This window comes from Asterias rubens, chromosome 1 (genome assembly GCF_902459465.1).
Source record: "Asterias rubens chromosome 1, eAstRub1.3, whole genome shotgun sequence".
NCBI lineage: Eukaryota > Metazoa > Echinodermata > Asteroidea > Forcipulatida > Asteriidae > Asterias > Asterias rubens.
The window spans coordinates 16,007,655-16,030,141 of NC_047062.1; the positions used below are offsets into that span (position 1 = coordinate 16,007,655).

Here is a 22,487-nt window from a genome sequence, read left to right on the forward strand (position 1 = left end):
TTCCTTCCTCCATGCTTCAACTGACTTGTGTGCTCTTTCCTTTGTGTCAGGTACATGCACTAAGAAAACAAGACACATATTACCCCGAACACCATTGTGTTTACTCAACTCAATACAAAGTCTCTGGAAACCACCGAGTACGCAGTGCTGATCACACATTGATAAAAAACAAATAATAATATTCTTTATCCTCTGCTGCAACAAGTATGTTAACTCTTTTTAAAATTGTAAGTGAATCATAAAAAAATATGCATCACAGCATTGGATACAATAGATAAAATCGACCCATTATCAGACCGACTTTATGATGAAAGAAAACAGCAATATAGAGATGTGCTTCATTTCAACGTTTTTATTTAGTATAAAAAATATTTTAAACAAGTAAAATGGGTCTGCCTATTTCGAGCCATCTTCAATAATTAATTGTCGCTAGATCAAACGGACTTTGTGATGACAGGTATATTACGCTGTAGAGATGAGAGCTATTCCATCACAGGATTACATCCTTAAATAATTGAGCAACTGACTTAACTCCACCCTCCGAAGCTAGACATCCGCTTATAAAAGCCATCTGACCACAGGGATTATAAATCACACAAATCGCCTCGGTAAATCCTCCCTGTCGTTAAATGAATCATAGATTAAAGATCTCATACAGCATTGTTTTTAAAAAAGAAATAATCAGATTTTATTTTAAAACCTCTTAGGTGATGCAGCTGATTGTTCAATATTGTACCATTTATTTTCCTGATTGTTATATCTTTAAAACCAGTTTCATAGTAGAATGCGAAGTGAATTTGACTTCATATATTCCATGCAAGTTATTATGTTGTATTGTGCTCACCACTTGTGAATGCATTGCGTGGTAAATGTTCAATTTTCCGTCATCTTCAAATTCACATGAAGCATGAATCAGGCATGTGTCTGCCATATTAAAGCATAGTAGCGATAAGTAAGTTTGAACTTTAACAAGCAGTGACCTTTCTCCAACTTACAAGCAGAATAAATACTGAGATATCACACCTTGAATCATTCTTGAAGATTGGCATTTTTGTCGGGTCAACATTCTTAATATTTTCACCTGAAAGATGATTTGAAAGCTTTCCATTGATTGAATTGATTTAAATTCACTATCAGATTCAGAGAAGCTGCTGTAAATGATACCGCATAAACAATTTAAAAGCAGATTAGAATAACAACGGTTGGCTTCGGCGGCTTAGCAATTTATCATTATCATCATCTTCTTGTACTTTGTAGAAACCACCTCCCGATTATACTCACACATTGTGTATACTAAGATATTGATCAACGGAATAATGTGCCTATGATTTTGTTTTCACAGAACTCGGGGGAAAGTACTTGGTATAAAGTGCTAACACACATCGGTTTAAGGGTTTTAAAACCAAAATTAATATTCTTTATCACCGATGCAAATTTGATGTGTATTCTCCCTTAACAGCAATTTCCCTTAACAGTGGTTCGCTCGCCAAATGCCAGTTAAAACACTGGAGGACCAGTCAAAATTAACACAGTAGTCCGGCTAGATAGTTCAGTGTTGAAAAGCATCCCTATTTTAACATGAATTATGAACAAGTGCAAAAGGTGACGAACCAGTGAATTGAACAACTAACTGGCCCTTCTGGCTAGTTCACTGAAAATGTTAAGGGCAAACCTACTGCTTGCAAGACGGACAAACTTGTATCCATGAAATCATCACAGTAATGAAAAGAAAATAGAACTGTTTTCAATTTATTGTCTGTTGTTAACTTTGGTTCACATTATTTCTGCTTAACTTATACCACTTGAAAAATGCTTCGACCACACATATTCTGAGCACATGAATACCTTGCTTTGTTGGTAGGTGAAATTAAACACTAGATGCTAAGACTTCATAAAAACCTTGCATAACTTTGAGGCCCAAATTTCATAAGGGGATTTTATAATGAGGAGCTCATGTAAGAAATAGCATATTTCATAACCAAAATTTTAGTCCCAAGTTTAAAAAAATTGGACGTTATGTAAGAAATAGCGTATTTCATCTGCTTTGAAACACACAAAGCAGAGGCACTAGCTAGGTCAAACACCTTTTTCCATGCTTAACATGAGCAGCATCTACTTTGGGAAATTCTACTATTGAGTGATCTAGTGTCTCCATACAAAGCCTTCAGACTCATGTTATATTTGGAGAAAGCTTGAACTTTGATTCACATCTTGCTTGTTTTGAGTACACCAACTCAATGTAAAAGCAAAGCTTAAGATACCCTGGGAGAAATGTGGCAAAAATTGTCTTTGCCGTCAAAGATGATATAAATCAATTCATTCATTGATAGGTTCATGAGTTCAATCACTATCTTCCTCAGCACTAGATGCCTGCCCGGATTCAGCATCGCTATCACTCCCAAAGATTTCCTCCTCGTCCCTCTCAACGCCTCGTTGTTCCTCCTCCTCTTCCTCCTCCTCCTCTTCTTCCTCTTCTGCTTCTTCTTTCTCCTCTTCTTCATCTTCGACCTCTTCATTGCCACTTCCTGCTTCTTCTTCTTGTTCGTCTTCTTTCTCACTTCCACTCCTGGCCACCTCCTCCTCTTCTTCCTCATTGTGCTCTTGCATTTCTTCATCTTCTTCTTCTTGTTCGTCTTCACCTCTTTCTTGAACCTCCTCCTCCTCTGCATCACTGCCTTCCTTCTCAACCTCACTCTCTGCCTTCTCACTCCCACTCCCACTGACTGCCTTTTCAGCATCTGTAATAAAAGCAGTCACAAAAATGTCTTTAAAAAGTTGTCTTAAAAATTCTGTACATTTCACAAGCAAATTTTGAATGAAAATAAATGTTCCCTTTATAAAAGAATGAAGACAATTTTACCTGAATCTTGGGCCTCCTCCTCCTCTCCACTATCTTCTCTGGTTTCTTCTTCCTCGACCTCCATCTCCTCACCACCTTCTGCTTGTGTCTCCATCTCGTCTTCATTCTCATCCTTTTCTTCAGCTTCCTCGGTACCTTCTTCTACTGCCACTTCCTCCTCTTCTTCTTCTTCTTCTTCTTCGTGAATGACATTATCCAACTGGGATAACCTTGCATCCTGCAGTAAAAAGCAATTGTTTATAAGACAGGGATGTGATAGGCTGTTGAAATAATCCTGCACTATGAGCACAAAGCGTGAAAGCTTCCGAGGGCGAGGCCTGCTCATAACAGTTATCTTTGGTTTTGAAAGCCCTACTCTGCAGACTGGGGTGTTCCATATGATTTTATCTTCATTTTCTTGTGAATTTGATTTTTGTATTTTTTTTTTTTTTTAAATCAGAGAAATCACATCTCTGATAAGAACACAAGGGAAACAAAATGGGTAATGGTTATGAATCAATTTGGGTACAAGACTTTACAATTTACGACGTTGTACCAGAGCAGGATTTGCACCAACCAACTGAACTAACTCAGACCTTTGTTGGACAGGTAACATATTATGGCTAGTTAGCTCCGATGATAGAGCACCAGCCCATAAACCCAGAGGTTGCAGGTTCAAATCTTGCCATAATAATTTTTGCTTCGTTTACCACAATATAAACTACTAATTTGAATCCCCCAAAAGTTATAAATCAGGTAGAAGTAGAGCCCCTTATTCCAACCATTCAAAGACGTTCAATTCCATTGTAGCACCTCTAAGCAAACTAAAACGAAGAAAAAAATTTAGAAACAAAAAACGTCTTTACCCAACAACACTGTTGCATTCTAATTTTATTTAGTAAGTGAACTTATGTTGTGTTTCCCCCCTTATCCTCTAACCGCAACTTCATCAGCCTAAGAGCATTGAAATGTAAAACTTCATCCATTTAAAAATCGACACGAGCTCGGAGGCCCCGCTTATTTGATTTCTACGCAGAGACCCTGAGAGCACCTGAGGGAGATTAGGCGTTTAAGGTTTTGTTAACGCACTGCTGATTCGATGATAGCTAGATTAGAGTACTGCAGCTGCAGGAAGGGTAAATGTTACATGTTTAAAGGTTGTCAGGTTCTTCAGTAAGCTTCCAGTAAACACACACCTCGGTTGTATAAATTTAAAATGTAATTGCACCACTCAAAATACAAAGAGACGATATTTGGGCCTTGGACAAAAAAGTAGGAATATTTTAATGAGTACAAGGGCTGACTTATATGTACACATGGTAGAGTCTTTGATAGACATTTTAATCACAATTTTGCTTATTTTTGGGAGGGCATAAAAATCGGAAAACAGACCTAAGCGGAAATTAAATCATGCCTGACATTGATACCAGGGGTGAAATTAACTGCTGATAAACAGGTCTGAAACTATGATCCAAATTAGTAAGGCATAATAATATGAAAAGTAGTGCATTTAAAAATGTACAAGATTTGGGAATTACCGAGTATACAGTGCTGAACATACATCAGTGTATGGGTTAAACTAAAAATAGTATTCTTTTTGAGGAGTCAAATTCGAGCCAAAAAGTTGTATTCCTGAGACTTACTTGAACAATCACTTCCTGATCAGTGAGCTCTCGGTGTTTAACTATGAGGATCGACTTCGAAGGTGGACCCTCTTTCTCTTTAGCTCTTCTTTTGTTGAGTCGCACTCTAGGATAAAATTTTCAAATGTAAACACAAATTATAAAAAAAGGAAACTTGGGTGTTTTTCATTCAGTCTGCAACAAGTTAAATTAAAAAAGTGCTATGCAACTACACTGGAGCGAGGGTAAAATTTAGAAAAGTGGCCCAGGCTGATTCAATTTGGCTTTTTATAACACAGTTTGCATTTATTACCATCCACCATGAAACATTTTGTTAAAGCTTACATTTAAATCAAAGTAAAGATTGGGAAGTCAGGTTTGATTTTAGCATCATTGGACGGATATAGTCATTCCCTTTACCTTGTTTCCAGCTCGTTGTAGTAGACACCCTTGCCGCTCCTAAATACAAAGAAGTAATTCTCCTCGTAACCTCGGCTTGCTTTGTTCTTCACATTCCAGTTATATTCCCTCTCCAGATCGTAGTCATACCTTTTGAAACAAACAAAACTTTTAATCAGTTCTGTGCTACAATCAAATGATACTTTCACATTTTATTCTGAAGTGTTGCTGGTCTTAGACTTTATTTATTGCATGTTTGTGCAACATGTTGTGAACACCTCTTGTTATTTTTCTGGGTTTTTGTAATATTTGAACTTGAACCCATTTGACCTTGAATTTACAGATCAAAGTGGAAGTTGAAGATTTACATATTGGTTATTGGACAAAATCTAACCCCATGAACTAGTTGAAATCACGTCAACAGTTCTTTCAATCACAATTTGATGACATCACTAACGAATACCTGGGTTTGTAGGTGACAAAAACTGAAAAATTCTAGTTTATTTTTATTGTTATTTTTTGTTTTCATTACACATCCACCAGCAAAAGTGCCAATAAAGGCGAATATGAATAAAGAAGAAATGTTCAGGAAAACCCCAAATACATTCAACATACTTTCCACCATCATCAGGATTACAAACAGAACACTTAAGACTTTTATCACGCTCTCACCATCTCGGTCATGTTCCCTGTTCCCAATAACAGTAATGAATGCTAACATCCATTGCGCAAGGCACCAGACTATTATTTCGTCCAGCCTCAGTTTGGTTACAATGAGTTGGAATGGAGTAAAATCAAGATGGCCACACCGTGATAAAGGTCTATAGCCAGTCTTCCCTGTCACCACAAACCACAGGTATGGCAGCATACAAAATGTATAACAAAATTGTAGGGGATAGGAAATAATGTATTACATTATTTGTAGGGGATTATGATAAGACAGTTCCACCAACAAAAGAGATGTCTTTCATTCTCCCTGGATATCATCTGGGCTGAAAATGTTTTTAACTGTGAGCTTCATTTCGTTTTGTCTTCTTTTTTTATATATTTTTCATTTACTGTTGGCTTTGTTTAACCATTCAATGTTTTTTACACTGAGCCACATTTGTTTTAGGCTTTTGTTTTAAATTATATTTTATATTTACTGTTGGCTTCGTTTAACTTTTTGGTAATTGGGAAAAGGATTTTTAAATTATATTACCGTTAAAAAATCAAAACGCTACAAAATACCTTATTTGAGCATACATTGTTCCTTTTACTTACTCTTCATCTTCGACGTAGTTTATCTCATCCGCAAAATCTCTCTTTCTCTTCCTTGACGTCTCTTCATTCGGGAGAAAATAGCCGACAAACTGGTCCCCTGCCTCGTCAACCATACCCCTAGTAAGTTTTAAAAAGAGAGAGAATTAAAAAATCATTATCCATGAATGTGAATTATAAATTTCTACAACTATCTTACTTTACAGCCAGAACGAACATGTTTTCATAAGCAACTTGTAAAATACTAAAGAAGCATCGGAACAAAATAGATCAATCAGTAAAAGTTTCAGCACACACAGTTAAAAGTATCCCTCTGATACGAAAATAGAACCCAACTTTAAAGCACACAAACCTAGACACTTGCCTGTCTTTCTTGTATACATTGAGTTGCTTTCCATTTGTTTAGCAATTCATACACAATTATCATCCTACTTCTCATAAAGTAGAAAATACCCAAACAAAATTGCTGCAGACACTTTAACATGCGACTTGTTATATATCTTTCTGAATCATTTTGCCTGTAAACCAGCATTACCTTGACATAAATCTATGACCCTACCATTCAATTTCAAATAAGCTCTACATCCACAAATCTTTCATAAACATATTTTGCGATGTAGGAAGATAAATATAAAGTAAACTTGAGGGTACACCCATGTTTAAATCTCTTTTGTGTGAGTGATTACTCTGAGAAGAGTCGGTGTGGTCTCGATGTTTCAAACACTATATTCTGCTCGCTTTCAGGTAAATATTTTACCTGATCATAGCTTGTGACATCTCCTCAACCTGAGCATGGACAGACTTTCCTCTAACTGCTGGATCTGAATCAAAGATCACCTGAGCACACGGATGGATCCACATCTATACAACAAAATAAAAGGGTAAAAATCGATGAGGAAAATATCACCACAAGAGTAGAATGCACGCTGGCTGTGGACAAAGCAACCCCTTCCCTCCAAACCTCCCCCGTTGTCTCTCTATTCATTGTTTACCCCTTGCTTTTTAACTGTGCGCTGTCTAACTCTCTCTCTCTCTCCATATATTTCCACTTTCATTTAGCCTTTGAGAAAGACTCTGCTAGGGTAGAAACGTCAGGACACTAACTATTTTGTTTCTGTTTATAAAGACCCCTTCTCTTTCTGATAAGTTAAGAGCACTTGATGCTTTTCATGCATTACACAACACACGTGACTTGAGGCTTTACACCCCATCCAAAGAATGCAGCAATAATGGTGAAGTGTCTTGCTTGAGGACATAAGTGTCATGACTCAATGGGACTCAAACCCACACTCTGCTGAACAGAAACAGCAGGGGCCAATTTCATAGCGCTGCTAAGCACAAAAATTTGCTTAGCATGAAATTTGGCCTCGATAAAAACAGAATAACCAACCAAATTTCCACGTGGTTTTGAGGATAAACAAACAACAGCTGAATACAAGTAACAAGCAATATGCAACAAATGGAAATAATGGTTGGTAATCCTGTTTTTATCAAGGAAGAAATTTCATGCTAAGCAAATGTGTGTGCTTAGCAGCGCTATGAAATTGGGCCCAGAGCTCGAGTCCAGTGATCTTCACTCGGCCATGACACCCCACCAAGGCACAGTTTCATGGTGAAGTTTACAGCAATTCTGATCTGATGATGATTACACATGACATTGGTTTTTTATTTGGTTCCATGAGCTGGCCACTTATGATGAAACAGCAACCATTAATTCAGATAAGAGATGCTTGTTTTGGTTTTGACTCTAAACATGAGGAAATCGGCAAATGACATACAATTCTTATAATATAATATCAACAGGTAGAAGCAAAATGCTGAAGTACTGAGTATTTAAAAAAATCTTTCAGATTGGAAGAAACAATAGAAGATAAAACTCACATCAAAGTCGGGAAATGCTGGGAGGATTTCCACTGGCTTGACATGTGGTTTGCTGTAATGCTGCTCGATCTACAAGAAAATAACAACATTAATTGTCAGTGCAGTTCACGGTGAGATTTGCAGTTTAGAAACTTAGGTTTGCATGATTTCCACAAAGTTTAATGACAAGTTTTGATGGTTCTGAAAAGATCTGGTTTTAAAAACTACAACACTTTAAACAGTATGGGCTGAGCCTCTTTTCTGTTGTATTGACATCCACTGGTTCTACTCAGAACTGCTCCAAACCATCATAATTTAGTAGAGAGAAGTTCAATTATTAGAGAGGGGGTTTGATTTGTTTCGTTTTCTCAATAAGGGCTACTTACTGGTCGCTTGGCATCTTCAAATGTTTTCTCGATTGCAGCGATTTGACTTGCTTGGTCCTGAAAATGAAATGAAGAAGGATTTCAAATAACATTCATAACAGAAACCAACCAATAGTATTTTTTTTTTTAAATATAAATCAAATTGCATAATTTTAGAAAACACAATAACATTGACGAAAAACAAACACGGTCCTCAAAATGTCTACTCAAAACATTCAAAACTACTACTAAAAGGAAGCACAGTTTCAGAAAAAATACTTTTGAACTACATTTTTTTTACCAAAAATTTAACTTCATTTTAGGTGTAAAGTAATAATCTCTGTAACTCTTTTGCTAAAATGACATTCAAATATTTGTGGAAATGATGTTGAATCGACATAGACAATAATATTTAAAATAGCATTTTCACAACTCTATGTAATAAATAACGTGTTTTTTATTTTGGTGTAAGGTTTACCTTGTATAAATCTTCCTCATTGAACTGTTTCTTCAAGTGATATGCAACCCTGAAACACAAACACAATCAAACCATTCCTCTTTCAATGAAAATTGATAGATGAAAGCGTTGGGTTGGGGGGGGGGCAAAATCAACATTAATCTTTGATCAGCTTCAGATCTGAGCTTACTGACTGTGCAAGTTCTAACATCCAGGAACCTCAAGTAGGATTTGAAACTTTGCCTTGTAGGAGAATATTCTAGTAAAAGTTAGCACTTTGCGGTAACACCTTCTAATATCTTTTTGAGTTGTGGTGGTGCTGAAAAGGACTGGTGGTTTGACAATTCAATCAGGACATCAGAGCAAACCACTGGCCTTTCTCTCTTTTCATTTTGTGACTTGAATGTCTCAGTTACAACAGCATACTTGTTTGTGTGTGTTGTCATTTTGTCCTTGAGAAAAATTCTGCTAGTGTCGAAACATTGGCCATGAACTATTTTTCTTTTTTTCTTTGACGCATGAAGGAAACAATAAACAAACTAAACAAGCTAATTTTAGTTTGTATTTCACACTTACTTTGTTTCTACTTTGTCTCTGCTATACTGGGATCTGTTGTATTCACTGGAGATGTACTCTGTCTTCCTCAACCATGATACTGCCTTGGTATGCTGACGAGACCTGAAAGATTGTTTCAATAAGAATAACCGAAATTAACTAGAATGTACTAGAACACTCATCTAAACGATTACATGTTACTAACATGTAATTAGGGATGTCTCATTATGCATTGCTGTGTTTTATTACATGAATGTAGAAACAAAAATTGGTTTACAAAGTGTAGGAAAAAAAAGTTTTTGAAATCTAGGAAAAGAGATGGACTTAAATTTTGTTGGTCAACATCGTAATATCAAGAACTGTTCAAAAAGCCTTTGTACTGGGCCAACATTGTCGTACTACCTTATGTTTTGGTTCACTGTGTTTCTGTCAACTATTTGTTGTGAGTTCTCCCGAGATGCAAGAGTGTCTTTCATGGATATGTTGATGCTGTATGAATTTTTGTTTTGTTCTTGTTAGTATTATTACTTTGGGTTTGCAGAGAAATAACTGAATATCTTATCTTCTGTACCGTTTGGAATCTCCCGGTGTTGCAATTTCTTCCTCTAGTAATTTCTCATCAGCAGGGTCTAAATAAGCTGTGTTCAACAACAAAACAAAATAACAAAGAATGAAGTTGACAAGTTTGAGCAGAGGGCAATTTTACAGGATATCAGTTGAAGGCAATCTCCCAAAAAAAGAGACAATCATTTTTACATTTACATTTAATATTTGTGAAAAAGTGACAACCCCCAAAGAGATGTTACTAGCTGATTTTATCAGTCAAGAAAAAGAACTATTGAAGAAAATGCAAAGCTTGGAATAATATAAGCATAGAATTTGATTAAATTTTCACAGGTCAGTTTAAAAACTATTTACTCTTCAAAAAAGAAAGAAAAAAAAACAATGATAAAGTTTTGCACTAAAGAAATTTTACAAGTACTTACTATTTGCGTCTATTTTGTAAGTGTCTGGATTGATAAGATCAATGGTGACCCCGAGGTCATGCTCCGCCAGTAGTTCATGTTTGTAGTTACGTTCCAACGACGTGGCATTGTACTGGACGAAGCGATTGGCCTCAAACGGATACGTTACAAACTTGGGATCGAATGGAATATCTGGGAGATTGTTGCTGTACTTGATGCGACACACCAGGTCAGATCTGGATGTTTTTATGATCAGGAAAAAGACTTCATGTTAATAGCACTTTATGATTATAAAACATGTTATGTGTAATTTACCCCCGCAACCATCTGAAAGTTGTTTCTTTAGCTTGGTACTTTAATTTTAAAGGCAGGGTGTTCTTTTGGTATTTACTTTTCAAAATAATTACCATTAATACTTACTTGGTAAAGAGTACTGGAGAGCTGTGATATCATAAATCATTATTAGAGACAGCCCCTTTGAAGTATTGATAGAAAGAGGTCATTTTTCACCCCAAAATTTGAATCCGAGAAAGCCTTTAGGCTTGAAGCCTTTCTTAGGCATCTGAAAGCACACAATTCTATAAACAAGGGTTTCAAATAGAGCTCTCTAGTGTATGTTGCATATTGTTCCTGGAAAAATAAAGCAGTCTCAAAAATCAAATTTCAAGTAACTTACTTTCCTGGTACTGTACCCCTTGTTGACCTGTAAAAGGGAATTGGAGAAAAGTTTTGATTATTTTTTGCATTTGTAAGTGATACAAACTTCTTCCTTTATCACAATCCTCAGAACACAACAGGCAAGCAATTGCGAATACTCGACTAAGATAATCAAATTCCTTTGTTTACCACAACTTTTTATATGCCAATAAAACAAGGCAGTTGCCAACTGGGAAATTAAAAATTTGGAAAAAGCATGATGACATAAAAGAGTTTTACAATTATTTAAATAATTTGTTTTACTACCTAAATTAAATACGGCTTTAAGGGAAGGTACGTGTTTGGTAATTACTCAAAACAAATATTAACTTAAAAACTGACTTGGTAACGAGCATTGGAAAGCTGTTGATAGTATAAAACATTGTGAGAAACAGCTCCCTCTTAAGTAGCATAGATTTTGAGAAAGAGGTAATTTCTCACTAAAATAATAAAAGACTTCTAGCTAGAAGTCTTTTATTCCTATCTGAAAGCACACAAATTCGTCCAACAAGGGTGTTTTTTCTCTCATCATTTTCTCACAACTTCGATGACCAATTGAGCTCAAATTTTCACAGGCTTGTTATTTTATGCTTATGTCGGGATACACCAAATGAGAAGACTGGTCTTTGACAATTACCAAACATGTACCTTCCCTTTAACTTTAAAGTAATTATTACATGTAATATGACAAACGATGAGGCGTATCCCCCAAAACAGGGTAGGGACAAATACGCTGGACTCCTCACCTCCTGCAGAGACTTATGCATTAGGGCCGAGAAGCGAGTCCAGCATGTTGGCACTCTTTTATATGGGGCTAGATAATAGATCATTGATTGATGACAAGCCGGCCGGAGACTGCGTTGATCCTCAATAATCAGTGTAAACAAATAATGATACTTGTCTTTATAGAATGATTATGAACATCTGACATCTGATCATCAGATCATGTTCTGTTTTCTGGTTCTTGTATTAGTAATTGTGTTGTAGTTTAATATCAATAATAAACTACATCAATTCAATGGAAACTGACAATTTTTGGGGTTGAAATTGAACATCATCTAATTCTAACCGGGCAGTTCACTGTAATAGATTTAGTAACCAAAAAGAGTGTTGTACTGGCTGCAAACATCACTCTGCTGGGGACACTGCGGGAAGCCACACTACGATACAGGGGGTGCACATGTAGTCAGCACTGTCCGATGAGTCCGAACATAGAAAAATAGAGCAAGGACCCACGAGTGATGATCCTGCATGCGTGTTTATTGTCCGTAAACTGGACTACCTTGTGAATACAAATAATTGTTCTGCATATATACTCACTTTCTGTCCCGATCACTTCTCTTTTCACCACTTTGGATCGTCGGTGGCATGGGTGGCATGGGTGCCATTTTGGGTGTTGAAAAATCGGATACAAAGGCGCACAAACATCCGTATTTTTAGCACAAGTTCAGTAAGGATTTCATTTCTGCATGATTAATGCTAACACGACAATTCAGATCCGATCAACTGAACAGCAAATGATTGTCAATGCAAGACACAAGAGGGCGTTTGTAAACCTTTTCGAAAATGCGGTTAATTTTGGGCTTTAGCTTCGGCTTGTACGCTTGTGTATAAAATCACGCGTTTTTTATGTAAGCTGCGCTAGAGCTTTGACCGGAGCCCAATTTTAAGCCGTAGTTTCGAAAAGTTCCCCATGTAAATCAACTGACGTTCGGATCCGTTTGTCATTATAGGCCTCACATGCAATAATCCCAGACAAACACGAGAATCTCCGCACAATCACAAGTTGTCTTTGGTGAATTGTTTAAAATGGCTTCACAGGGCCCCTCGCCGATATCACAGCCACCAAACCAGGCACCGACCGCCACACCAGGAGCTGTCCGCGGGGCCTCGTCACCAGCTCCCGGTACTGCTACTGGTGGCCAACAACCCCAGCAAACGACACAGGCTGCCCATCCAACTCAACCTGCACAATCTCAACAGCAACAACAGCCTGAATTTGACCCTATTTCAAAAGTGAAAGTATTGGTTCCTCATTTAAAAGAATCTCTATCGGTGAGAAATATTTAATGTAACTACCAAAGAATTACCTTTGATATATTGGTATGTGAAACAAGAAGTACAACAGTTTTGTAAATTTGTGGCGAGTCCGTTCAGAATTTGTTTTATTAATTGTATTTTTTGTTTGTTTTTATGATTCTTTTGAAGCATGAGAAGAGATATAGACCTTATGCTTTGACGTCATCCAGCCGCCATCTTTGAGGTCAAATGGTGACGAAACAATCAAAACGCACATAGATTGGCCAATGAACAACCTCCTTTTGACCTCCATGCGGGGGCGCTGTACTGAAATGACGTCATGTGCATAAGGTCTATAATTGTGTTCTACAACTTCAAGTGCAGAGGTGGTTTATGGGACATTTTATTACAACAAGGTCACCACTGGCACTGCTTCTTAAAAACCAAAAATGTTCCGTATCTTGTCACCACTTTTTAATTTCATTTGAAAAAAATACAATACCTTGTAACGGATTGTTATGAAGTGTGTGTGTTTCAAGGGGGGGGGTGTTCCACTTTCATGCCTTATGATATCTCTGGTTTCTAATATAGTAGCCAAAATGCCTTTGGACAAAAATGTAATTAAATTTGTTAAGTAGTAATTGAATAATATTTTTGATTTATTTTGCACGCCATACTAGCTTCTGAATATTCAATAAAATACCAACCAATGAAAGGTGTGAAAACATATGACGTTGCTCCTATGTCGTGCATGCATAAGCACTGTTAATGGCGGACTGTCTCTCGCAACGTAAAACCAAAACTTTAAAAATTTCAACACACCATGAAGTGTAAGTGTTAATGTAAAAAAAATTGGATAGATGATTTGAAAAAAAAAAAATTGTTTTTGATTGTGAACAATTTTCCTGTTATCCTACTGAAAACACATGACACCAGGATACGGAAAGTTTTATCCTTTAATTTAAAATTATTGAATTATGACTCTCTTCTTATACAACTAGAATTTGATGAAAGTATCTGCCCATGGATTCCAATGCTCAGCTTTGATCGACAATGCGTCGCAGTAAGTATCTGTCTACATGTACATTCATACACCCACCGTCACCCCCATTGCTCCCACCCCTCCCCCCACACCTCAACAGGATTCCCTATGCTATGGTATGAAAATATCAATGCCCAAAGTTTGTTGGATAGCTAATGACATATTTTGGGACTTTCTGCTCAACCAATACGTAGTGATTGACCTTTGCACTGTTCATATAAAATGGCTGATGTTACAGGTTTTTTTCGTCTTTTGTTTCTGTAGGAAAGCAGGAGATGTCACAGTGCAAAGATTTGACAAAAACTTGGAGGAGTTTTACTCTATCTGTGATCAAGTTGAACTCTATTTGGTAGGTAGAACAGAGAAGTTGCTATCAAATTTGTGTTTTGATTTTTAAAAGTGGTGAAAATTGAACAAAATATGGTCACTAGTTTGAAAGAATTAGCTGGTAACACAGTGCCTCAATACAGACATTTCAGGCACTAGGTAACCACAGGGAGACTGTATAGGGAATAGGGAGAAACTGTGGATAAGGCGCCTCCAGACATTCAACTTTTCTTGTTTGTTTATTATTTCATATTGATTTGTTCAGATTGTATCATAACAAACCGCTGTGATCTTTATGGAATAGCGGTAAAATTATGTTGTATGTATATATGTATGGTCTGAATATCCAAGGAGGAAATAACTAATAACTTTTGTCTTTCCCCCTTCCGTTTCCCCGCAGATGAATATAAGGTTAGATGTATACTGTGAATAATCTGTAGTTAACCCATTTTCTCAACAGGCTTATTTTCACCATTATTTCGATCAATAAGTTGTTTTCTAAATATTGGTTAGTTACTATTTCTATTCGCAGACAAATTTAATAACCCACTCTCTCCCCAGGTTCCTCTTGCCTATTTTGAATGTTATCCTATCATTGGTCCTGTTATTCTTTAACTGCCTATTGTTAGTTGCATCCTGATGCAGCTTGCACTCTAATGCAAGCCTTTACTTTCATGTTACCCTCATGTTACCCTGTATTGTAATACCTAGGATCCATTTACCCCTTACTGGTCCAGTAATCTACCCTTTCATACTGACCATCCTTTGTTCTCACCACCTTATTCTTATTGGGTTTTAGCCAGCCAATTGTTTATAAATTGGTAAATTTGATTTGCTTTAATTTTCCCATTTTTTCTGGATACCTTCCCTTAATCCTTTGCTCCTCTTTTTGCTATAAATGGATATGTTTTTGTTTGTACTTGTTTATGCCTGTGAAGAAGGTCCGGTTTGGATTGAAAGCTAGCTAAGGCCATCATGCCATCTGCCCTACTTATATTTTATAGGCCTGTATATATCGATTAGTCTCTTATTTGTGTACAGTTGTTTAGTTTTTATTTAATAAGTGTTCCATCTTAAGATTGGATTAATAGGCTCTTTACTTATAGTGCTTAGGTCTGCTTTTGTTAATCCTGGCCATATTAGAATGAATTGTTTGTCGAAATGTTAAGTTCTTTCTTGCCTTTATGATTAATGTGGCCTTTAATCATTAGCCTGTGTCCAATTGCTGCTTCATCATTTTGTTACTTGGACTTCAATTTTTGCTCTCTACACCCAAACCTGTTTCCTTCTCTCCCATCCCCGGCCCCTTACTCCGGCTTTTAAAATACATTTTTTAATTTCAGTCTGTTCATTTATAAACTAGACATCCTGTTTAATTACCTATCCTCTTCTATAGGCCTAATTAATCATTAGTTCGCTCTCGTGTAATGTATGTCTGTATTATTGTTTCATATTTTTGGCCGAATAAATAATAATAGTATTAATAGTAATACTACTTCAAGTAGTAATACTTTTATAGTAGGGTTTGCGGTAACACTGCATGTATGTAATGATAATCTCTGAATGAGTTGGGGGTGGTTCTAAAAAGAACGGTTGGTTTTAACTCGACGTTTCGATCAGTATGCTCTGATCATCTTCTGGAGAAAACTGTATAGTAATACTCTTATTGTTTTGCCAACAGAGGTTAGGGTTAGACGGCTCAGCACAGTACGTAGACAGCGTTCGTCACACTCCTCTACCGCTATCCACTGCCAAATCAGAGGCGCCAACAAACAGCACAGACAGCCAGACTTATAATCAGTACGTCTCAACGGTTAAGTCGCAGATTAGTTATGCAAGAGAGATCCACGATGCTCTGCTGGAATGCTCCAATAAGCTGGGAGAAGGAAAACCATCCAGCTGAACTTAGACTCCAGACTTTTATAAGTGAATCCTGATTATTTCTACATTTTGTTCCTATTACTGACATTTGAGCTGCGACATTGGAGTCATACAGTGAATGAGGGTGAATCGCCGAGCAGTCTAGACCATTGAATTCAACTTCTGGTGGTTAAGTCATAGGATGTGGGTTCAAATACCGGGTATAACACTTGTGTTGTTGAGCAACATGCTTTACCATAATTGCTTCTCTTCATCCAGTGGTATAAATTGGTACCTGCAAGGGTAGAGGTTGATGTTGTGTATGAAAAAGCTACTGGAGCGCCATGGCAGCCTGAGGCTGTATACTCCCTTAAGGAGCTGAGGAAGATTACAGGAATACTATCCTGACACTCTCCTGCCCAACTGGATCTTTCCACAAAATACCAAAGGAGACTGTAGAAACTTGTCCATAGTACACAAGCAATGGTTTCCACTATCACCTGCTGAGGTACAAGAAAGACATGCACCTTATTATGCTTGATTGGAAGGTATCGTACTTTGTGTCAGTCTGTCTAAGGTACCATGGGTATAGGATGGATTGATTGAGTTGTTATTTCTTGTCCCCCAAACTGATCAAATCATCAACTGTTGCTGCTACTCTGAGTTCTGATGAGAGGCATAGAGACAGACTTTGATACTGAAATGTAAATTGACTGTAAACAGATTTGAGGTTTTCACCTTTTATAATGTGAAAATTTGGACTCAATTGGTCATCGAAGTTGCAAGAGAATAATGAGGCTTCAGGCCTGCAGTATTTTAATATTATTCGAGTGAGAAATTACCTCTTAAAATTGTTGTTACTTCAGAGGGAGCCGTTTCTCACAATGTGTTATACTATCAACAGCTCTCCATTGCTTGTTACCAAGTAAGTTTTTATGCTAACATTGATTTTCAGTAATTACCAATAGTGTCCAGTGCCTTTAATGTGCATTTGTTTTGGATACAACCCACCATGTGATCTTTAAATGAACAAGTTGTGACGTAAATACAGTCGGGACGTTAGCTCTGTGTAGCATGCATTGACTGACGTGATTTATTTGTGATTTATTTTTTTAAAGTATTGTCATTGAAAATTTTACGTGAGCGAGCGGAATTACAGGTTTCTGTTTTAATTTAAATACAGGGCACTGCAAGGGTTATTGCACCTAATGATAGCCGCCGACTTTCAGATTTGGAATTCCACAGAAAACTATGGCTTTTCATTTGCCCCAGGAGTCAGTGCCTCTCCTTGCCCAAGTCTGTGCCTCTTGCCCCTAGTTACTTGCTCCCCTCCACCCTTCTGTAATAGAGACAATGCCCTTTTTCAGGGAAAGTATCCTTGCTTGTTAAAACCCAAAATAAGAATCAAATTCGAGGCCTGTTCAACATTAAATTATTCTTTTCCACAATGCATGATATTAAGTATCTGTGTTTTGCATTCTAACACAAAAGCCCTTAATAATAAGTTTGTCATGTTGTTGGTCTCTATGAAAGGCAATGGACACAATTTGTAACTACTCAAAATAATTATTAGCATAAAACCTTACTTGGTAACGAGCAATGGGGAGCTGTTAATAGTATAAAACTGTGAGAAACGGCTCCCTCTGAAGTAACATAGTTTTCAAGAAAGAAGTAATTTTTTCACGAATTTAATTTCGAGACCTAATAATTAGATTTTGAGGTCTCGAAATCAAGCATCCGAAAGCGCACAACTTCGTGTGACAAGGGTGTTTTTTCTTTCATTATTATCTTGCAACTTTGACGACCAATTGAGCTCAAATTTTCCCAGGTTTGTTAATTTATGCTTATGTTGAGATACACCAAGTGAGAAGACTGGTCTTTGGCAATTACCAATAGTGTCCAGTGTCTTTAAGTTACAACTCTAATCTTAAGAATTATTTTCCAGTGTGCGTTTTTGCTTTTGAGAACTGGATAAAGGAGTGAAAATTTGATGAAAGATGAACTTGGAAATTAAGTATAGACAAAGTGCTGATAGTTAATAAAAAGCTACTTGAGCGGAATTTTTTTAACGGATATGCTATTTTAACTTGTTTGTAATGCGTTTCTTCACCATTTAAATTTAATTTAATTAGTGTACACTTCTGACACAGTTTTTTACACAATTACTCGATTTCTTTATTGATTTAAATTTAAGTGAAATTCAGCAAAAAAAGTTTACGACTTGGCATTTTCGTTCAAACATCATTGCTTATTTCCAATGAAAAGCATTTCGAAGTATATTAATCAACCCCCATACATACACGACAGTAGTTAAAGTGTATTGTTTAATCGACACAAATTTGTAAAACTAAAAAGATAAAACCTGCAAAAAAGCAATACAACCTGAAAAGGAGAGATCAAACAGTGGAACTAGACAGTAAAGAAAGCAATTAAATTCAATTCAATTCATGGTATTTTATTCAAATATTTGTAGCCAAAGGCTAAATTACAATTAAATTTACAAGGTAAAAAACATCAAGATTACATACATTAAAGGGAAATATACAAAACATTAAACCAACATAAAAATTAAATATGAATGAAGGAGATTGGCAGTTACAATAGTGGCATGGTATAAATAACGCCAATCAAAACAAAAAACAATTATGCGGAAAAGGAACACAAAGTTACAGACTTAAAACATAAATAAGCAAAACTTATGGGATGAATTAAATATGGAAAAATGTTTCCATGGTACAAACTGGCAAGTCCATCTAAAGAATCTGCACACGATCAGATTCAAAAATATAGAACAAAGGGATTGAAACAAAATTATGATAGTAAACTGACAGTTCTAATTTCAGTTCAGTGAAATCAAACAAGATGCTAATGACTAATATTATGTAAACAAAGAATGGAAATTAATGGACCTCAATTGCAGCAAATTGTTTTTCAAGAAATCGTTTGTCATTTTGTAAGGAATTTTTGAGCCCAAAACCTCGTGTACGATCGGGATCAACTTCGTTAAGGCAGCAGAACTCGGCTCACAACAAAATAAATGCACAAACAATGGCCGAAACCATCACTGCATAATAATCACGGGAAGTACACAGACTTCATGATAAACTGATCAAAATTAAACTAGTATTATAATATTATTACACTATGTACAGTATACATTAAAATGTTTAAGAAGAATTCATAATGTCATATTAGGCCAGTTCACGTATTTTCATTGTGCATGCTTTAAGGGAGTAATATTGACCGGTCCATGTTTTCCAAATGATCCCCCAACCTGATCCACTAGTAGTTGGGATGTTCCTATCTTCATAGTCAAAGTACTGACCATTGGGGTTTGCCTGCACACATCTGTAATACCACCACCCTCCAGGTCTGACGACTGCACAGTGAGCATTGTCGTTGACATCATTGTCTTGGTCTTTGGTTGAGAATAGCATTCCGTTATGCAACCTCATCGAGTCACCTGCAGTGCTTCTCTCATCATACTCGTTGCATGTCAGACGATAATTATCATTGCTTACAGAGAACTGGTTGTAACCGGACCATCCAGTTGAACCATCCCAGTCAAGCAATTCAACCCGCAGCTGCCACTTTCCAGACGACTCGGTCAGTTTGCGCAGGTTTTCATTCCCGAGCCAGAATTCTCCAGATGCTTGCCCGAAACCGTCTTGGTAATCCAGCCAATTTCGATTGAATGCCACTTTGCCATCTATACGTCGCTGGAATACAATCCATCCCCCGTTGTCTGTTTCCATATCACAGTAGACCTTCAACCCTTTGCTGATGCTGGGAGGTGAAATGTAGTACTCTCTACTCTCAGTCTGGCCATCTTTGAGTAAGTCAAGACAACTGCATTGCTGAAGTGCAGGTAAACGACGAGTACTCTCCTCTGCGTCAAAATACATGCTTTCACAATCCTTCAAAAGTTCATCTGTGTGCTCAGCCCTCGATGCATTGTTTAATTCACAGATTAGGTTTGTCTCGATGTAATTGACTGAAATGCATTTGGCATCCATGTGGCAGTTACGGACACACTGCACGTGGGATTGAACCCCATGTTGCACACTGTAAGCGCCATTTTTCAAAGCTCTCTTGTCCGTGCTGTAAAACTTCAAGTCTGTGTGCGTTTGTTCCTTAGAGTCAGCCTGAGTCAGATTTACCATAAGGAGTATAACAGCTGCAATAAGTACACATATAAATGCACTGACGTTGTTTTGTTCTTCCATAGTGTACCAAAAATCTTTTGAAGACAATCTTTCAAGTTGAGTATTCTAGTCAGTGTGATTCTTGACACGCGAAATATCAGAATTCCGCTGCCGAGGTTTACCACAACCCGGTGTTTCATCAACCGTCTCCCGTGCAGGACTGCGTCAACATGACCAGTTGTGCCCTTAATAAAAAAATAGATAAAAAAACTTAGACGCGAGACAACGTCGCAACAGAGGTTAATGCTTAATTGTCATTTGGAACTGTTGTGTTGTTCAGGGAAACGGCAGTAATTCATATTTTAAAGCTTTAATAGACATATTTTACTTCTCCCTTTAAGCAGCACTCAAATGGCTGATTCTGATCTTTATTAATGAAGCATAACTAACGCCGCTGTCCTAAAAACAATGCTTAAGTTTGTTTTGGGGTCAGTAAACTCAGCACCCATCCATAATTTTTCAGTAAACACAACACGACATGCGAAACTGTAAAGCAACTCAGACAGTATATTTTTTGATGAAAACAACGAAAACCAAAAAAGGTGGTTTTGTGGACTGCGCACAAAAATAAGAGACAGTCCTATAGGTGTCCTTGTGGGTCTCAGATGCTTTACGATCGACTTTGACATTACTTTTGATGCAAATCCTAACTCGATTTGAAATGATCATCCTTGTTCTTTCTGTTTTCTGAGTCCATTAGACAGTAATAAAGTCATATTGCCGAAGTAATAACAACACAGGTTAAGCACCCGACCCTAAAATTTTGGGTCGGGTGCTTAACCTGTATTAAATGCCATGTTTCGGTTAAGCCATCAATAGTTTATTGTATATAAATTATTTTGTTTAATGGTTGATGATCATCTTTTTTCTGTTCTTTTTTATTGTATTCCAAATGGCATGAAGCAGGTTGTTACTCTTCTTCTGAACTATTATTATTTATTTATTTTCAGGGTAAGTGGCCTTGCTTGCCCCAATAGGAAGAACAATCTTCATTTTTTCCACAATGCATGATATTAGTTTCTGTATTTGCATCCTTTCATCTAAGCCCTCTACATTAGATTGTCATGCTGTTGGTTTCTATGGAGACAAATAAACATATCATCTTAAGAATAATTTTCAAGTGGGCGTTTTTTCTTGGGTAAATGGGATAAAGTGATGAAAATTAGATGAAAAATAATGACGAGAAAAAAAGAATTATGTTGCAAACTGCTTACCAATTAAAATGAACTATGGTATAAATGCATGCAGATAAATGGCCTGACCTTTCGCACCGAGCCTTTCTACTCGAAGGCCAAACAAACAAACATTCATAAGTTATCATTGGTTAGCCTCTGCTAGGGTCGAAACTTCAGGCACTAACTATTCTTTTTGGCAGAAAGGCAAGTTGTAAACAAGAATAAGGAGACAAGGGGCGGTTGAGGGAAGGGGCTGGTTTGACCACAAGAAGTTGAAACAAGGAAGGTTGTATTTAAAAGATTGACTAATTAGTACACTATAAACTGCAATAAAGCTTTCATAGCAACAACTACTTCATCTGCATGCTTCATCAGATGCATGAAAAGACAGAATCAAAGGTGGGAAGAAGGAGAGCAAGTGTCTTAAAAATAAAGATGGAAACATAACGTCACGGAAGATAAGAACCGTAGCAGCAAACAAAAGCAGGAGTTTCAATGTAGAAAATGAAGAAGTATTGAGAGATGATCTATTTTCAGAAATTTCTTTTCTAAATTATATGACAGGTCGTTGTTAAAAGAGGGAGAAAAAAGCATCCACAGATATGAAAACAACACCACGGAACGCAAAGGCCGTATGCAGTAAGCAAAGGCAAGAGTTATAGAAAATGTATTAAACTAAAATACTAGCCCCCAGTGAGATTTGAACTCACGACCCCTGGTTTACAAGACCAGTGCTCTAACCACTGAGCTATGGAGGCTGACATATTGAACGAGCTGAAATAAGCTAATTTATTGAGTGCTCTCGCTCTTGTGTTTACCAACAGGGCGGGTAAAAGTTTAA

At 36.9% G+C, this 22,487-nt stretch overlaps 3 protein-coding genes and 1 non-coding gene across 4 annotated transcripts; 1 reads left to right on the forward strand and 3 right to left on the reverse strand.

Annotated features, from left to right (window-relative positions):
* Nucleotides 1–337: 337 nt before the first annotated feature.
* On the reverse strand, nucleotides 338–12,508 carry LOC117292160 (RNA polymerase II-associated factor 1 homolog). The gene is made up of 14 exons (XM_033774102.1): nucleotides 12,339–12,508; nucleotides 10,999–11,025; nucleotides 10,344–10,558; nucleotides 9,929–9,995; nucleotides 9,379–9,480; nucleotides 8,824–8,872; nucleotides 8,367–8,423; nucleotides 8,002–8,070; nucleotides 6,878–6,981; nucleotides 6,124–6,240; nucleotides 4,882–5,010; nucleotides 4,483–4,588; nucleotides 2,861–3,077; nucleotides 338–2,738 (listed from the first exon to the last, which is right to left on the reverse strand). The coding sequence occupies exons 1-14, from the start codon at nucleotides 12,404–12,406 to the stop codon at nucleotides 2,341–2,343; spliced, it is 1,725 nt and encodes a 574-aa protein (XP_033629993.1). The 5' UTR covers nucleotides 12,407–12,508; the 3' UTR covers nucleotides 338–2,340.
* Nucleotides 12,509–12,755: 247 nt separating this feature from the next.
* LOC117299216 (mediator of RNA polymerase II transcription subunit 29-like) lies at nucleotides 12,756–17,080 on the forward strand. Its single transcript, XM_033782676.1, has 4 exons — nucleotides 12,756–13,073; nucleotides 14,039–14,100; nucleotides 14,344–14,428; nucleotides 16,088–17,080. The coding sequence occupies exons 1-4, from the start codon at nucleotides 12,828–12,830 to the stop codon at nucleotides 16,307–16,309; spliced, it is 615 nt and encodes a 204-aa protein (XP_033638567.1). The 5' UTR covers nucleotides 12,756–12,827; the 3' UTR covers nucleotides 16,310–17,080.
* Nucleotides 17,081–19,457: 2,377 nt separating this feature from the next.
* On the reverse strand, nucleotides 19,458–20,492 carry LOC117298319 (fibrinogen-like protein A). Its single transcript, XM_033781502.1, has one exon. The coding sequence runs from the start codon at nucleotides 20,490–20,492 to the stop codon at nucleotides 19,458–19,460; it is 1,035 nt and encodes a 344-aa protein (XP_033637393.1).
* A 1,839-nt stretch (nucleotides 20,493–22,331) lies between these two features.
* Nucleotides 22,332–22,404, reverse strand: Trnat-ugu. Its single transcript has one exon. It is a non-coding gene; the product is annotated as a tRNA-Thr (tRNA).
* Between the last annotated feature and the right edge of the window lie 83 nt (nucleotides 22,405–22,487).

What these genes read in the sequence shown, in the direction of transcription:
- LOC117298319 (XM_033781502.1), bottom strand. Translation starts at nt 20,492, where the DNA reads ATGGAAGAACAAAACAACGTCAGTGCATTTATATGTGTACTTATTGCA.
- LOC117299216 (XM_033782676.1), top strand. Translation starts at nt 12,828, where the DNA reads ATGGCTTCACAGGGCCCCTCGCCGATATCACAGCCACCAAACCAGGCA. An exon ending in TTGATCGACAATGCGTCGCA is followed by an intron (nt 14,101 to 14,343) that starts GTAAGTATCTGT and finishes TTGTTTCTGTAG; the next exon opens with GAAAGCAGGAGATGTCACAG. An exon ending in ATCAAGTTGAACTCTATTTG is followed by an intron (nt 14,429 to 16,087) that starts GTAGGTAGAACA and finishes TTTTGCCAACAG; the next exon opens with AGGTTAGGGTTAGACGGCTC.
- LOC117292160 (XM_033774102.1), bottom strand. Translation starts at nt 12,406, where the DNA reads ATGGCACCCATGCCACCCATGCCACCGACGATCCAAAGTGGTGAAAAG. An exon ending in TTGAAGATGCCAAGCGACCA is followed by an intron (nt 8,071 to 8,366) that starts GTAAGTAGCCCT and finishes ATTTTCTTGTAG; the next exon opens with ATCGAGCAGCATTACAGCAA. An exon ending in CAGCATTTCCCGACTTTGAT is followed by an intron (nt 6,982 to 8,001) that starts GTGAGTTTTATC and finishes TTTGTTGTATAG; the next exon opens with ATGTGGATCCATCCGTGTGC.